Source organism: Tauraco erythrolophus, chromosome 4 (genome assembly GCF_009769465.1).
Source record: "Tauraco erythrolophus isolate bTauEry1 chromosome 4, bTauEry1.pri, whole genome shotgun sequence".
In the NCBI taxonomy this organism is placed as follows: domain Eukaryota; kingdom Metazoa; phylum Chordata; class Aves; order Musophagiformes; family Musophagidae; genus Tauraco; species Tauraco erythrolophus.
The window spans coordinates 18706935-18724912 of record NC_141468.1 but is presented as its reverse complement, the minus strand read 5'-3'; the positions used below and the strand labels follow the sequence as shown (position 1 = coordinate 18724912).

General features: G+C 36.9%; 1 protein-coding gene across 5 annotated transcripts in view; it reads right to left on the bottom strand.

Moving 5' to 3' along the window:
* Positions 1-17978, bottom strand: part of TBC1D22A (TBC1 domain family member 22A) — a 186786-nt gene that overhangs the window by 117516 nt on the left and 51292 nt on the right. For 4 of the 5 annotated variants that reach the window (XM_086610308.1, XM_086610313.1, XM_086610314.1 and 1 more), the window contains one exon: positions 1444-1553. In XM_086610308.1, coding sequence (XP_086466434.1) covers positions 1444-1553 — 110 coding nt within the window. The remainder of the gene's footprint in view (positions 1-1443; positions 1554-17978) is intronic. The other variant, XM_086610309.1, reaches the window with a different exon arrangement.

Below are 17978 nucleotides of genomic sequence, written 5' to 3'. Positions count from 1 at the left end.
TCAAAAGGATTGAATCTAATAACTACTGTAGAAGCAAGCACTTGTTCATCACCTCATCTTTTAAGAGAATGTTAGGAATAAATGAACCGAAGTTTTGCTATACCTGCAACAATTTCTATTGTCACCAAAATAATACTGAAACAATTTCACATAAAAGATCCTCTACATCATACAAGTAGCTCACTTGAAAGCAGGGAATAATCAGAAAGAGAAGGTATGAACATAAGAAAAGAAATGAAAATAAAAGAAGCAGCAGCAATGTGCTAAATATTTGTAACGATAATTTATTTTCTAATCAGCTTACCGAAAGCAGCAAATGAACTCTGACTCCAAACATCTGCCTACCAAACATCACTAAAAACAATTCTTTGTTGCCAATGCAAATTAGAAATCATCACCTTTCAGGAACTTTCACATTTCTAGCAAAGGTCAATTTTGGTCCCATCGTAACCCAGGAATTCACAATGACTATTAATTTAGTGCACATATTCTGAGTTTACAAAATCAGATTATTTTTACTCTCTAATAAGATTCAAAACGTTTATCTTAAATGACACAGATCTGAAAAACAGGTATTAGACAGGTAGTATTTTCAGCCTATTGCAACACAAAGCCTATAAAATTTAATTCAGATAACTTCTTTGTAAACTGGAAAGCTCAAACTTTTTACTTTACCATATGTCAGCATTGCAGCATAAAGTGTTTTAATAGGCTAAATATCAAATACAGAAGTTTGGACTCCCATTTAACCTATGGTAGATCATATGGATTACTCCATCATATAAATGCAAGAGGTTTAGCTACATATTTACTATTTCTTGTAGATCCTTCTAATCTTCATAAACTTATATGCCAATATATACACACAAAACCACCACTCTTAGTCTGTAACTTACTACATTTAACAGAAAATTGTGCCCGCGTTTTTATCTTCTCCACATAGAAAAAATTAGAGCACTTACTGAAGTAGCAGAAGTATCAAGTCTTAAATGGATGGTTTAGAAATATGAAGATAATTCCAGGAACTATTAAGACAGCAATTGTTTATAGGTTTCTATATTAATGACTTAATAAATAAGCCAGCTCACATAAACCAGTCATCACCTCAGTGAGACCATTTTACTTGGAGACTTGAGCAAACATTGTCCATCCTTGGTGACTGAGGTGCACAACGTTACTCTAGAACTGGAGATTTCAACTCTGCTCTAAAACATCATACTAGAATGAAAAATGCAGACATCTTGATGAAAAGAAGTTGCTTTTTTTTTTTCCTCTTTTCCTTTCTTAATACTATGCCAAACTTGCAGCAGATTTATTAATGGGAAAATCTACTCCTCCCGTGTTTTTCACAGATGTACTCTTTCTCAACAACCTTTTAGTAGTTCAAAGCCATGACATTATTTGGTTAACTCCACTACTTACAGAGAGGAAAAGTCAATTTACCTGAATGCCATCAAGCAACTTGCTCATGCACCAGTAACTGTCAGCTTCTATGTTCTGCAGCACTTCTTCAGGCAGACTGGAAACATCAAAATTTTCTACTTCTTCTTCTTCTGTTTTGGGAAAAGAGAGAGAGAGAGAGAGACAAGTCAATGAAGTGCACAGAGTAAATAAAGCAAGGATGAGGAAAGTAATTGAAAACAAAGACAAGCACCACTTATCTTCTAGTCAGAAACTTCAACGCACATTTACTTTAACAGGGACTAAATGAATCATTTATTGCTCAACTGTGTCATCTAATGGCTTTAAATGTTAATGAATACTTAATTTCTTCCAGACTGTGAAAATCTCAAATCATGCCTGGTTAACCAGAATTAATATATAACAAATTACTTCAACTCTAAACATTTCACACCTGAAAGAAGTTCAGAAGCACTTTGAGAGCCCTCAAGCTATGTATGAACAATCTCTGCAGAACATATTTATGTTTGTATCATACACAGCAAACTATGTTTCCAGTCTTGACAGAAGAAAAAGCCCTGAAAAATACTTTTCAGAAAACCAGTGAAATTTATTTAGAAAGCTGAGTACAGCTTTGAGAAGAATTTGTTTTTCAGGCAAGCATTTGGAATCAGAAGAAAATGAGACAAAATCTGCCTCCCACTCCCCCCACCCCCCAAAAAAAAAAAAACCCAAAAAGATTCTCATTACTGGAAAAGCACAAAATCCCAATGATGTCTAATTCATGGAAACTGAGTCTGTCACACAAGTGTGTTGAAAGAAATTCACACTTCACTACAAACTGAAGTTTAACCACCTAAGCCACATTGTTTTATTTTTAAACCATGGCATCTGAATTAATCTGTTTTGAAAAGAACACAGAATATGCTGCCTTGCCAGCTAACTCTCAAAGCTCCCATACAGCCCCAGAAAACAGTTTAACACAAGCTGGGAATGCTCGGAGTAAATGCTATAGCTTCCCTCTTGCAGCAGCTCACAGTGTCTTACTGTTATCAAGACACCAATCAAAGAAGCATCTTTCCCAGCCCTGGTTTCTTCTCAAAGAGGAGGAATCATAGAATCGTTAGGGCTGGAAGGGACCTTCAAAGGCCATCTAGTCCAACCCCCCTGCAAGGAACAGGGATATCTCCAACTAGATCAGGTTGCTCAGGGCCTCATCCAACCTGGCCTTGAACGTCTCCAGGGATGGAGCATCCACCACCTCTCTGGGCAACCTGTTCCAGTGTTCTACAACTCTTATGGTAAAAATTTTTTTCCCAATATCCAACCTGAATCTACCTCCCTCTATTTTAAAACCATTACCCCTTGTCCTATCACAACAGGCCCTCCTGAACAGCCTCTCCCCATCTTTCCTGTAGGCCCCCTTGAAGTACTGGAAGACCGCTATAAGGTCACCCTGGAGCCTCCTCTTCTCCAGGCTGAACAGCCCCAACTCTTTCAGCCTGTCCTCATAGGAAAGGTGCTCCAGCCCTCTTATCATCTTCGTGGCCCTCCTCTGGACCCTCTCCAACTGGTCCATGTCCTTCTTATGTTGGGGACTCCAGAACTGGACGCAATACTCCAGGTGAGGTCTCACGAGGGCAGAGTAGAGGGGCAGAATCACCTCCCTCGACCTGCTGGCCACGCTCCTCTTGATGCAGCCCAGGACACGGTTGGCCTTCTGGGCTGCAAGAGCACATTGCCGGCTCATATTGAGCTTCTCGTCCACCAGTACTCCCAAGTCCTTCTCCTCAGGGCTGCTCTCGATCCATCCTCCGCCCAGTCTGTATTTGTGCCTGGGATTGCCACGACCCAGATGTAGGACCTTGCACTTGGCCTGGTTAAACTTCATGAGGTTGGTACGGGCCCACCTCTCCAGCCTGTAGAGGTCACTCTGGATGGCATCCCTCCCTTTCAGCGTGTCGACGGCACCACACAGCTTGGTGTCATCGGCGAACTTGCTGAGGGTGCACTCCATGCCACTGTCCACGTCACTGACAAAGATGTTGAAGAGGGCTGGGCCCAACACGGACCCCTGAGGGACGCCACTCATAACCGGTCTCCACTTGGACATTGAGCCGTTGACCACTACTCTCTGAGTGCGGCCATTGAGCCAATTCCTTATCCACCGAGTGGTCCATCCATCAAACCCATGTCTCTCTAGTTTAGAGAGAAGAATGTCGTGCGGGACAGTGTCAAAAGCTTTGCACAAGTCCAGGTAGATGACATCCGTTGGTCGACCCTTGTCCACCGATGCTGTTACCCCATCGTAAAAGGCCACCAAGTTGGTCAGGCACGATCTGCCTTTGGTGAAGCCATGCTGGCTGTCACCCACCACCTCCTTGCTCTCCATGTGCCTTAGCATGGTTCCCAGGAGAATCTGCTCCATGATCTTGCCAGGCACAGAGGTGAGGCTGACCGGCCTGTAGTTGCCCGGGTCCTCCTTGTTCCCCTTTTTAAATATGGGGGTTATGTTCCCTCTCTTCCAGTCATCGGGGACCTCGCCAGACCGCCACGACTTCTCAAATACAATGGCCAGTGGCTTGGCAACTTCATCCGCCAGTTCCTTCAGGACCCGTGGATGGATCTCATCAGGTCCCATGGACTTGTGCACCTTCAAGTTCCTCAGATGTTCCCGAACCTGCTCTTCAAGTACAGTGGGCAGTGGTTCATCCTCACAGTCCCTGCTAGTTCTTTCCACAGCTTGGGCAGTAAGACAAGAGGCTTTATCAGTGAAGACTGAGGCAAAAAATTCATTGAGTAACAGCCTTCTCTATGTCCCGGGTAACCAGAGCCCCAGTATCCTTCCGGAGGGGGCCTACATTCTCTTTGGACTTCCTTTTGTCCCCTACATACCTATAGAAGCATTTCTTATTGCTTTTTATATCCTTATATCCCTTGCCAAATTCAATTCCTTCAGGGCTTTATCCTTCCTCACTTGATCCCTGGTCACTTGTACAGCTTCTCTGTATTCCTCCCAGGCTATCTGTCTCTGCTTCCACCCTCTATAGGCTAACCTCTTCATTTTCAGTTGGTCCAGGAGCTCCTTGCTCATCCACACAGGCTTCCTGGTCTTTTTCCCCGACTTGTTCTTCATCGGGATGCACCTCTGCTGAGCTTGGAGGAGGTGCTCCTTGAATGTGGACCAGTTGGCTTGGAGGAGGTGCAGAAGAGAGAGGTGTTCGATTCTACTTAAACAGAGTATGATATACCAAAGAAGGAAGTCTCTCCATTACACAACTGTAAGGTACCACAGAATAAACAGTAAGAGAAAACCAAAAATATGTAATATCTTAAAACTCCTTTATTATCTGTCTCATAGCTTTGCAGTTTGTCACTACAGAAGCCTAAGTACATCTTTAAGTTGTCACATTTGACTATGCTACCATGAAGCACTTATTTGTCAACTGGTAATAACCACGAGCATTATACTTGTTACAAAGTAATTTTAACATACCAGTGATTTTACCACTACTAGTAGACACTGGTAGCAAGGTGTTACCAAAGCATTCTTGTTTGCACTGGTGTCTATATGTGGGTGTGTGTTTTCTAAGGGATCAATGCTTTCAGATTGTGAAATACTAATAGCTGTACGACAAGGAGACTAGGTCATGCTAATAAAACATTAGTTAAGATACTGGGAACTCTGGTAAGTAAAACAGGGGATTGCAGCAAAGACTCCATAATATAAAAGCACACGATCTCAGAGGTGCAAGGACTGTAAAGAACGCACTAGTAATCACTTACTGGTTATTAAAGGAATGCCACTTTTCCATTGGAGTACAGTTTTAAAAACCTAGATTCTAAAAGATGATCAACAAACAAGCATCCAACCTATTTTAAACACCCTATATAATAAACTCAGATAAAACACTGCCTTGCAAAATAATGAAGAAAGAGTGAGTAGCAGACTGCAACAGCAAATTTTTTTAATAGCAGATCCTTTCGTGAGGAAGAAGAAACTCCTTACTCAATGTCAACAGCATATTCCTCCCAGCAGAAAGGAGGACAGACCCCCCCAAGAAATCAGTATTGTAGCCCTCTCCCAGCAATGGTCAACAAAGTTTCACAATGGTCTCTGGAAAACAGGGGTAATATAGGCAGTAATTGGGAGGAAACACTCCCCTCCAACACCTTTCTGTTCAGTTCCCATCACTTTCTCCATTAAACTCCCCTCGTTAAAGACAGCTTCTAGAACAAACTTGGGTTCATTTCACTTATTACATCTAAACCGTTCAGAAAAAGCATGTTAAGAGAAAATTCTAGTACAATATAAAAAATAAAATGTTTTTTTCATGGTAAAGATGCTTGAATATAGTGGAGTTAACAGGAAAGGATTGAAAGCAAACAGACCAATACAAAGAAAAAACCCGAAACAAAAATTGAAGAAACCTAGCTCAGGTTAGACAAGCAGCTAAGGTGATGTACATTTGGCAAAATTAATCCAAATTGAAATGCCATCTCCACAGCTCAAGAAGACAACAGAAAGCTCCCTCAAACTCCAGAAAAAGTAGAAAACTATTATTAATGTCAACATGTCCTTTACTAAGTCCATTACTAGAAAAATTACTAAGAGTACTCACAAGACTTACAGAAAGATTGAAAATTATTAGACTTAACATGGATGAAAAAAAGTCAAAAAGTTTCAAACGAACTTCTGAAAAAAATCAATATTAAGTATCTACCTATCTACCTCCAACCTGATGTGCCTTGAGATTTTAACACAAACAAGAAAACTCTACATTTTTCAGCAGAGAAGCCCTTTTTAACAGTTCAGAAATGAAACTTAAGGACGAATATTCTCATTCTCAAAAAAAGACTTCAAGACAGAAAAGACGAATGATGTACCCTCTACAGCAGGCACAATTTTTTTTGTATATTCTATACATGTTAACTCAAAAGTGTCCTACAGTTCTACAGTTTGTTTATTATATATTCATAAACCACTGTCCTAGTGGACAAAAAGTCTAGTTAGTATTTTTAATTTTCATTTTAATATTTTTAAACAGCGAGAAAGAAGTAACCCTTTCTCTCTCTGCCTCACAATGTCTATATAAAAAAAACAATAAAAGAACCAGAGGTCTTCATGTTTATATAAAACACAAACATATATCGAACTTTATTCCCTTAAAAAGAAGCAGCCTTCAGGCCCTCCTTCACTAAACATTTGCTGACAGAATGAGAATACGACTACTTAGATAGTGTGTTCCTTTGCAAATTTCCTGCCTTTGAGCACCTTTTCTTTTCCTGACACTACTATCACATTTCTGAACAAAAAGGAAGTTATAAACCATAGCACAACACAATAACTCTTCTACAGGTGGGCATGAAAAGATAAATGAAAAAGACTTTATCTTCTCTCTCTCTCATCTTTCTTATCTTACCTCCTTTTTGTCCTTCTCTTTCAAAATGTACCATTTCACATTATATTCTCATATCAGGATTTCAACCAAATAAAAAGCTGAAGATACACCTAACCATCAAAGGTGGGCGTCTTCACCTCCTTTCACAGTCAACACAGAAAAACAAGTAGTGGCCGAGTACTAGCTGTGTCATTCTAAAGCAAAAACCTAAAATATAGCAGATGAATCACATCCAAAGAAAATCCTGCTTCTCACTATTAGCTATAACCTGATCTTAAAAAGGTTGCCTCACAATGCAGACCTCTAAACTGCTGAAGTCTAAACTTAGCTGAAATAAAACTTTAAATGTCCATCAAAAGACTTCTCATCCTGTGTCTGAACTACCTGCCACAAGGGAAAATGACAGGCTGCGAGAAAACAAAGGTGGTTTGAGACACAACACTGAAGTAACTTGGACAGCTAAGACACCTCAGTGTTAATATTTTGGAAAAATTAGATTCTAATTACAGTAGGGAAGGACTATCAAATTACAAAGACAAATTCTCAACATTTTTCCCAAGAAGTAGAATACAGCTTTTTAGAAACATCTCCCAATGGTTCCAACTATTTTTCATCACAGGTATGTCCACCAAGCACAAAGAGGATGTTAGGACAGGCCCTTCTGACATAAACTCACTATTTTTAATAGAATTCTCATTATTCCACAGGGGGGAAAAAATATGGAATACAGATGGAAAGGCAACTGTTATCAAGTTCTTCTAGCTCTAGTTTGGGTGATGCTAGAAATCAAAAGATACAGATAGCATTTAGGAACCATCCAATTCTTTCACTAAAAGAGTGCATAGTCCCTAAACATAATGTCACAGAGTCACAAGCTCTACCATCACAGAGATAAATACAATAATAGCACTTTTAGGAAGTACTCATCCAGCTTTCTTATTCTGTCTCTCCCTGTGGAAGAGACATTTAAGAACGTTAAGCGTTTCTTTTTTTGGGAGGTGTTTATAGATGAGAAGCTCAACATGAGCTGGCAGTGCGCTCATGCAGCCCAGAAGGCCAACCACATCCCGGGATGTATCAAGAGAAGCGTGGTCAGTAGGTCAAGAGGTGATTCTTCCCCCTTACTCTGCTCTTGTGAGACCCCACCTCGAATACTGTGTCCAGTTCTGGTGTCCCCACCAGAAGAGACACACAGATTTGTTGGAGCGTGTTCAGAGGAGGGCCACAAAGATGATCCAGGGGCTGGAGCACGTCTGCTACAAGGACAGGTTGCGGGAGCTGGGATTGTTCAGCCTTGAAAAGAGAAGACTTCAGGAGGACCTAATAGCTGCCTTCCAATACCTGAAGGGAACTTACAGGAAGGCTGAGGAGGGGCTTTTTACAAGAATGTCCACTGATAGGACAAGGGGAAATGGGTTTAAGTTGAAGGAGAACAGATTTAGGCTAGATCTTAGGAAGAAATTCTTCAGTACGAGGACTTCAGACTTTGGAAAAAATTGCCCACAGAAGTTGTGGATGCCCCCTCTCTGGAGGTGTTCAAGGCCAGGTTGGACGGAGCCTTGAGTAGCCTGGTCTAGTTGAGAGGCATCCCTGCCCATGACAGGGAGGTTGGATTAGATGATCTCTGAGGTCCCTTCCAGCCTATGCCATTCTATGATTCTATGGCTTATACTGACTGATTTCTAGCATTTTCGTAAGCCTCTTAAACGTAAAATAAATATTCAGGATTTTTTATATGTTCTTTAAACATATACATTACTCCACTTCAATTTTTGTTCCTATTGTACTTCTCATGCATCACTAAGTCATCTCGTCTAATGTCCGATAATAAAGCTCTGAAATACAAACAGTAAGTCTAATTAAATGTGTAAGACAACTCGATTTCAATTATACATTAGTATTTACCTTAAGTAAAACAACTGTCTCGAACTTTAGCTTATAACTCCGCAACCAAATATTTCAAAGATTAAATCTAATTACTTAGAGATATATTAAAATATTTTTTCATTAGATCAGCTAAAAAGTATGGCTTTGTATATGTTATATTAACTGGTACTTTTTGATTTAAACACGGTGTACATCGAACAACGAGCTACACTGTGGAAACCATCCAGACAGTAAATCTAATAAAGAAGGCACAGCATCACAAAAGCCACCAAACAAGCAAGTGCTCAGTGATGTGCAATGGTTTCTGCTGCATCAATTCCATCTAACTTGCTGCACTTTATGAGGAAGCTCAAAACTGACTGAATATCCGAATGACTCTTCCACACTACAGCCGAAATAAAAAAAGGCCATCTATTTTCACTACAAGCTCCAATTAAGGAACATTTGATTGGCAGAATAATATGCAAAATAATAGGTTACCTATTTAATGTTTAATTATTTATTTATGTAGGCACATGGTGCAAAGTGCTTCTTTTCCCATGTAGTTTTAAGGGGAAAAGCAATAAAGCCTTGTTACTCACTTTTGTTTGTTTTGTTTATTTGGATGAAGAAATAAACACCCTAGAGATGTTTAGAAAAGGAAGAGCAGAAGGGATTTCAGGATAAATACAGAAGCAGCAAAAATAACCATCTCAAAAGTACATGAGATAGTATTTCAATGTAAGACTTGTGCTTGAAAACAGAATTGCAAATTCTGGTTTTAGATGTATCGATATCTGGGGAAAAAAGATCACTGAATAAAACTTTCAAACTACAAAGTCTCACAGCAACGTTTCTCATTTTCTTCAGTTTCCTGTGGAGATCTTTATCATGATATCTATGCAACTGTAGAAGAGAGCAAAATAACTGCCTGAAGGAAAACTGCTGTAGCATGGAGTCAATGACATGCCGATCTGAATATGTACATTGCTGTAAGCATTGTACTAGCTGCTCTTTACTCATTCCCAGTGTATGCTTCTGAAACTTCCCACAGTGTAAAAAAAAATGATTAACTTTTTCTAAACAGCTTTAACTGGACCCACTCCAAAGGCAGAGACATAAGCATAAAATGCAAAATAAAAAATCATTACTTACAACTACTTATTTAGTTTTCCAGTGACACTAGAAAATAAACATGATAATGGCTTGTCTCCATTAAAAATAGGTTTTAATATGAGATTAAGCCTAGTTAATGATTTTTTTGGAAGTTGTTCAAAACATTAAAATTCAGTTCATATCTGATCTCTGTCTTTAAGATGTATTTTATTTCTTCTCAAAAATGCTTGAATTTCACCTTTTCAATATAGAACATAGGTAAAAACATCTGCCATTACAGACAGATGGAATCATACCATACAAATTTTTTCATTAAAGAACCGGAAAATTTTAATTTCAGAGAGAATTTTATTCAGAAATCACGTCCTGAAATAAAGCTAAAATACTGAAAATATATAATATTATTCAAACATGTTAATGATATTGTTACAGTAACTAGCAGTCCTCTCAATACATCCAAATAGCCATCTGTGTCCAACTGTGTTCAAATGGAACCTGCATTCAGAATTTCTCTAAACCTGTTACTGACACCCACACCAATACTCCATCTTTATAAGCTGGGAAAGAAATGAATGTCACTTGGTAATTTTACTACTTCATTACACTAAGCAAGCTCATACCAAAAAAATTATCTCTATTAAATAAAGCTTATATTCTTTCAAAGGAAACTAATTTTTAAGGAAACAGACATTTAATTGGCTCCCTAATTTTAGCTTTTTATCTTGAAATGGCATCTCAACACTCAAATTAATTCACTGGAGTGGCAGGTAGGGGATGAAATATATGGTCATATAAGGAAGATCCAGTGCTGAAGCCCAAAACAGACTATGAGATCATCAACGCATTAAGATTGTTCTTTACATACATCCGATATACAAAATAATACATATAAATATGAGTAAGGTTCCTTGTCTGAACATCTTAAAATTGTTCCTTTTTCAGCATAGATTTGTGTAAAAATTTCTCATCTAATGTATAAAAAGTATTACCATATATTTCAAGTCCAAATTATATAGCTCTTGCAGAGGTGCAAGGAAATCATTCTGACTGCACATGCACAGGTACTTGTCTATGTAAAGTTTACTTTCTTGCAATCTACTTTAGATGTCCGATCTTCAGGTAGATCTAGCCTAAAAGCTACCAGCTAAGTATAGAAACTACAAAACTATACACATATGACTGCATGCAGAGGCGCACAGTAATATTTCCACTTCCAGAAGATCTTATGTATTCCACTTCAAACTCAGTTTTCAAAAAGCTTTATGGAACATGTGTAGAGTCACTACTGCACTAAGGCAATGTTTTTCTAAGGAGATCAGGATGCAACAGAGCATTTAAACGTAAATTCTCTCAGTAACAATTACCTAATCAAATATGTACACAACCACATCAATATATCTCACTGAAAAAGTCCTAATTATGAATTTATCTGATAGAAATAGCTTTTGATCTGTTAAGAATTAATCACCAAAGTAAAACTTCCCTTTCTTTGTGATATTGCAGTCACAAAAGTAAAATTAAAAAAAACACACACAAAAACCACAAAACAAAACAAACAAAAAAAACCAACAAATAACCCAATCATCTTATCAGTCCAGGTTTAGATAAACATGACCTTATCACACTTCAAATATTCCATTACCAGCCCTGTTCTCACACACAGTGTATTGTTGACTTGTCTTTTTTAACACTGTTTATAATCTTACACTTGTTTTCAGTTCATCTGCCACATTTTCCTTAAGATGCAATAGGAAACAAGATAAATAGCTTTATATATCAGTGTAAGAATAATGTTTTAAACATCAATCATTTTACTTTATTAAGTCTCTAAATAATTTTACTGAACACAGGGAATGTTATAACCTCCTTTGACCTGGAGAACAAGCTAAATCACCACCTCCAAAACCACTGTAAAGTTGATTACTTTGACCTAATTTTTATGTTCATCAAAATTAATGTATGATCCTGCAAGTACTCTCAATTTGTTCTATCACAAAGAGTAAATACTTCATATGCTTGTCCTCTAATTCCAAATTCTGCACAACAATAATCTGTAAACCCCTGAGAGATTTCCTTTAGTGGGCCTACAGGTTCACCAGGATTTTCTACTCAGGGTTTTTCAAGACCAGATTTTCATGGCTTTTTTCCCCGCCCCCCCCCCTCGAAACCACACTAAGTAGTCCAGAACTCACTCTTAATTCCTATTCATAACCCACTGCACATATTGACACAGAAATAGGCCTGTTTTTAAGAACGATAAATTTATTTGAAAAACAGGGACATTCTCAGGTTATGTTGCAAATTAAACAAAATACATTGGTTCCTCACAGGCTGCAGACAACTGAGATTACTGCTCAACACTTCAGATATGAGAAAGATAAAGAATATCTTTACTGCTTCAACAACTCTACCACGAAAATAGGGTACAGAAGAGAACTAAGTAAACCAGGTGGAACCAAAAGGTCTTTGATCCACAGAACTTGCATAATGCCAAAGACAAGACTGGCAACCTCTTATGCAGGTGAGAAACCTGGCAAGTAAACACAGTTTACATTTAAGAAAAAAGGTACAAGCCATATCCTTGAGTACGACATTATCGTGAAACAGGAGTCTTCGCAGTGTATGACAGCTGCTCTTAAAAATGTATTTTAGCAACAATGAAGAACACAACGTTCAGCACAAATTCTTCTCAGAGTAATCACTTCAATAAGCATGCTGCTTGTCAACAAAAACAGATTGCCAGGGAGAAGTGGTGCATGTGATACCAAATTACAGGACTAGTAATCAGCATCCAATATGCATGATGAGCACAGGATGCTGATGAGCATTTTCTTAGAATGTCCGATAAGAGAGTTTCCTGAGAAATTCAAACAGTGCTTGGAGAATAGGAAATGAAACATTAAAGGTTGAAAATGTCTCCTGAACTACATTTTAAAATTACCTAGTTTGTGCTTATCATTTAATTTTTTTAAAGCTTCAAGCCTACACACATGTGTACACTCAAACAAGTAGCGCACAAACCAGCAAGAATCATAGAATGGTTTGGGTTTGAAGGGACCTCAAAGACCATCTAGTTCCAACCCCCTGCCATGGGCAGGGACACCCACCACTACACCAGGTTGCCCAAAGAAAACACAAGTTCAGCACGCCAGTGGCGACCTCATCCTCCCTGTACCAAGGTAAGCCTTCTTCTAAGGCAATTTTGATGGTATTGACTGTAAAACGTGTTTAAATGAATGTCCTTGATGTTGACTTCTGTAAGTGGACAGACTTACTTCTGTAAGTAAAATGAGACAAGAGTAAACCATCGGGTGGTCAAACAAATCTAAAGCAAAGCTCAGGAACTCAAGCCTTGCCTGTGTTAAGGTATGGGATTCATTACAGGGCTATTTTAGATAGTCACTCCAGCACTGTATTTTTTAAAATAGAAAAGCCTTCAAAAAGAATCTACAAATGAATGCAGATTTTCAAAATAATTATTTAATGGACAGACAAAAAAAATCCACTGCATTAAAAGCCAAAATCTATTTAAAAGATTAAAAAACTCTATGTAGCTGTGTATGCAAGGGTGACTTTTAAAAGCAATGCAAATTAATACTTCTTACCTGAAACTATAAAAAAAAATTGTCTTGCACATAATTTCTTTAATATTAAAAGGTAGGCAAAGAGAACTCACTCAAACAAACCCATAAACAGCAATGTTTAATATATCACCTGGATAACTTAACCAGGCTAAAGGTTCAACTTTAACCTGGATAAATATAAACGTAATGAAAATTATCCAAGAAATTGGAAATATAAAAACTTGAAAATATTCCGAAGTTTAATTTTTTTCAGTGATGAAAGACTGAAAAGTTTGCCACTGGTCAAGTACGCTCAGCAATTGTTTACATATGACAATAACTCTATATAAGCATAAATTCATCCACTCATGAAGAAATTTTTATTTTAACCTATTATTGTCATTGAACTGAACAATTAAATAAATTCTCAAAGAAAAACGAATGGCAGGGGAAATAACTGTTCTTCGGTGACATTGTACACACAAGTCTATGATTGTGACAGTTTGCTGCAAATCAAAACTATACAATAATGGTCAAATTTTTTAATCAAAATTACATGCTTCCTTATTTTGTAATCTGTCATGTCATTCACAGCTAATGAGAAAGAAATGCACCTTACAGACTTCTTATTTACAACAGAACGTAAGTATCATCCATTATTTGCGCTTTTTAGCACAAACTGCATATACTGAATTAAGAGAGACATATTTGAGGAGAATGAACTCTGACTGCACAGGCAACACTACTTCTTACATTGCTTAGTTGTTGAGTGGATTCAGTAACTACTTTAATCTGTGGTGATTTACTACTTCCCAATGAAACTGCCACATACGCATGTGTTGACAAAAAGTCACAAGGTTTGCTTTATTCATGAGATTCAATCATATTTTTACATACTGTATATGTATTTATCATTAAGATAAAGAAAAAATCACATGGTACAAACTTTACAAAAAACCCCTGCTCCATCTACTTGAAAAAAAAGTAGGTTTCTCTTCCCCCATGTTACTGTAAGAAAGGTTGCATCTTTAAATTTCACTTCTACTGTAACAAAGTAAACTTCTATATAATTAAAGAACATGCAAATCAGTTCAGAAATGTCTTTGATAACAATACAAATCATAAGTCAATAATTTTTATAAATTACTGGTTTTTATTAAAATAATGTGTTATAAAGGCATTAAGTATTTTCTGTTTCTATGAAATAAGGCATTTAAAACATCTAGAAGAAAAAACATTTGCAAAAAAACTTAATTCTTTTTTCCTTTTTTGGTTATTGTGCTTAAGTATTTAATTTTTCACTTCTGCTTTATAATTAGTTTTCCACAGCTTAAAGCAGAAATTAAAAATTTCACATTTCCCAAATTAGAAACAAGCAAAAAATCCCCATACTGATGAGAAAGCCCAACTACTTTATGATTACTATGATTTAAAAAGTTTCCATTTAAACTACAAGCAAAGTCTATGCAAATTAAAAAGTTTCAGCATACAAACTTTTAACAACTGTATTTGAATTGGTTTGAAATCTATAACTAATTATATATCTCATTGAAAATAAGACAAAAAAGCTGTTTACAACTGTTTAAAGCACTGATCCACCTAATTTGAAAATCTTCTTAGACCTTGAGATGCTACTGAACCATACAACAGTATTTGAATGTTACGTTCCTGACATTTTTACAGCATGTTACTGTTGCTTAAGTAATTGTTTCTCTTTAGCTTTTCTTCTTGCAAGTTACTTCATAATAAACACACCAAATTGTGAAATTTGGATGCCAAAAGCCATTAAAGTAATTTCCCAGTCTGTTGGAAAGCATGCTTGAGAAGATTTAGATCTGAAAGTATAACCACCTCTGTGCTGCTTCACTACAGAAAGATGATCATTAATTATAACTATATGGAAACCATGGGGGAGAATAAAACAAATGCACAAGCCAGAACTAAAATATCCCTCTCCCTTTGGAATACATGTCTCTCCCATAGTTACGTTAATTGTAATTAACTTTCTACTTCACAATTCTTTCATTTTCACACCTGTAGAAATCTTTTGGTTTCTCTTCAATTTCATTTCACTGCTTCTATCATTATTCAAGATCTTGTTTTCCGTTTATTCCCATGACTCAATGTTTCCAGTTTGTAGTTTCAAATAAAATATCTTTCACTAAGCTCTCATGACTTCCTCACAGTGCAAGTCTTAGTTCCTTAATTGCCTTCCAAAATGAGACAATACAAACCACAAAAGGTATTTCAAACTTGACAGAAACGTATTATTATTTTTTAGTGTAACATTCATTTTATGAAATTCATTTATTTTTCAAAATTCTAGGAATGTGCCTTAAGCATCATGAAATAACACATCTTCTTTAGACGCATTTAAAAACACGCATGCAGATGTAAAACAAACTTTAAAAATAGATAATTAAAATCCACATCAATAATCATAGACTCATAGAATGGTTTGGGTTAGAAGGGACCTAATCATATTTATGCACTTAAACACATCATCCTATGCACTATAATAGGACTTCCGCTAGCAGAAATTTTTTTCTGCTAGTGAAAAACATGGGGAATAAAAATCCTTTTTCCTCAAGTATTCTTTAATATACCTTAGGGGAAAAAAAACCCAAGCACAAACAGAAGGGCTAGAAGTAAATACTTGAATAATACTGATTTAACAGACAAACCTGAGTTAGCTAAAAAATGAAAATACTTAAAATCAGTAGATTAGTTCTGATGTTAATTCTGATTACTAATGACAAAATTTTTGAGCTTGTTTTTTCTTATGAAAATGTAAAATAAGATTTAATATAGTTAGAAACGTAATTGTAGGCCAGAAGAAAATCCATATTAAGTCTCTAAACTACCCGAGGCACTTCAGGTAGAACACAAGCAAGATCGCAGACATGCACCTGAAGAGCAGTATAGAATCATAGAATGGTTTGGGTTGGAAGGGACCTTAAAGATCATCTAGTTCCAGCTCCCCTGCAATGAGCAGGGACATCTTCAACTAGAACAGATTGCTCAGAGTCCTGTCCAACCTGACCTTAAACACTTCCGGGGATGGGGCACCCACAATTTCTCTGGGCAACCTGTTCCAGGGTCTTGTCACCCTCGCAGTAAGCATCGCTTATAAAGAAAAAATAAAATAAAATAATAATCACTTAGCCAATGAAGCAATTGCTATGATCTCCCAGACTTCCTTGGGGAGAACAGAAATGCCTGGTAGTAGCAAAATGATGTGGAATAAACTTTGAGGAAGAACAGAGACAGCAGAGACAACTCGTAGTTTAAGAAGCAATTCTGTTCATCGTTTAGCAGAAGATAAAGTAGTATAATTAGGCTACCTCAGCATTTTTATAACTTGTTCGTTTAATCACAATATAAAATTAAATTAATGAAACATAAAGGTCTTGAAGACTTCCTCTAGTAAAACACAGAGGGTAGCATGCTGAGTAATTCCAACTGGATGAAGCTCTCACTGAACTGAAACCATACAGCCAGAAAATAAAAGCATAGTCAGAAAAAAGCACAGCAGGGTTTGTAGGATGAACATGTACCTTGTCACATCAACTGATTTACTAGGGAGAAGAACACAAGACAAGTTTACAGACAGAAACTGCTTTCACGGTCTATAAAGACATATTATAATGTTACAGAAACTTTAATTTCGTTTTGTTAGAAACCTTTGCTTAGTCCCATTTTACCTTAGAAATTTCTTATTAATTTAGAGTTCTCTTCTATACATCTCTTAAAACAAAAATTCAAAAGATTTCCTCTGATTCTGTCCCCATGACAGGGTCTGGAAAGTTTCTTCACAGGAAACATCTAAGCAAAGAATTCAGGCTCCTCTCTTGCTATGGGGAGATATTTCATAGGTTCCCTTCACACCTCTGTCAGACTTTTTGACTCTTTGATAGGCTTTCTGGCATTGATATGATTGAAGAAATTGTTATTAGTAGCTTTCGAGTCCCTACCTGGCTGTTCCTCTGAAATGTAAAACCACTAGTCATCTAAAAGGAAATTTAACTTCCTGAGTTTATAAATTTCTTTCAATTTTTCACATTTTGATTCTGCTTTTCAGAAAACTCTTCACACCACAGCTTTACTACAAATAATTAATGGAGGCTGGGCCATGCATTATAACATACTGCTCGGTATTTTCAACATATTTTTCCTTCATGAGATATGGAAGCATGCAGATAAAGATTTAAAAAAAAAAATTAAACAACCAAAAAACCACAACCCAAAACCTCAAACCTCACCTGCACATGCCTCCACTCGCAATAATGTGGAGAACAGAAGAACAGATAGCAGAAAGCTGTAATTCTAAGGAAATATAATCCATTTATTTTTACCCTAACAGTAATAAGAAATTTTTGTACTAGAACAAGATATTATGTTATGAAGAGTAGGAAGATGAAGGTAATCTTACGCCTACAGACATAAATGACTCAAAAAAAAGGTACTTGAACGGCAATTGCCATTTTTTCCAGTTACTATCTTATGCCAACAAAGAAAAAGATATAATATTTTCATTTAATTCTCTATTTAACAAGAAAGCCAGTTACATACAGCAGCATTTTTAAGATAAAAATCAATTAATTCAAATAGTAGTACCCGGAAGTAATTA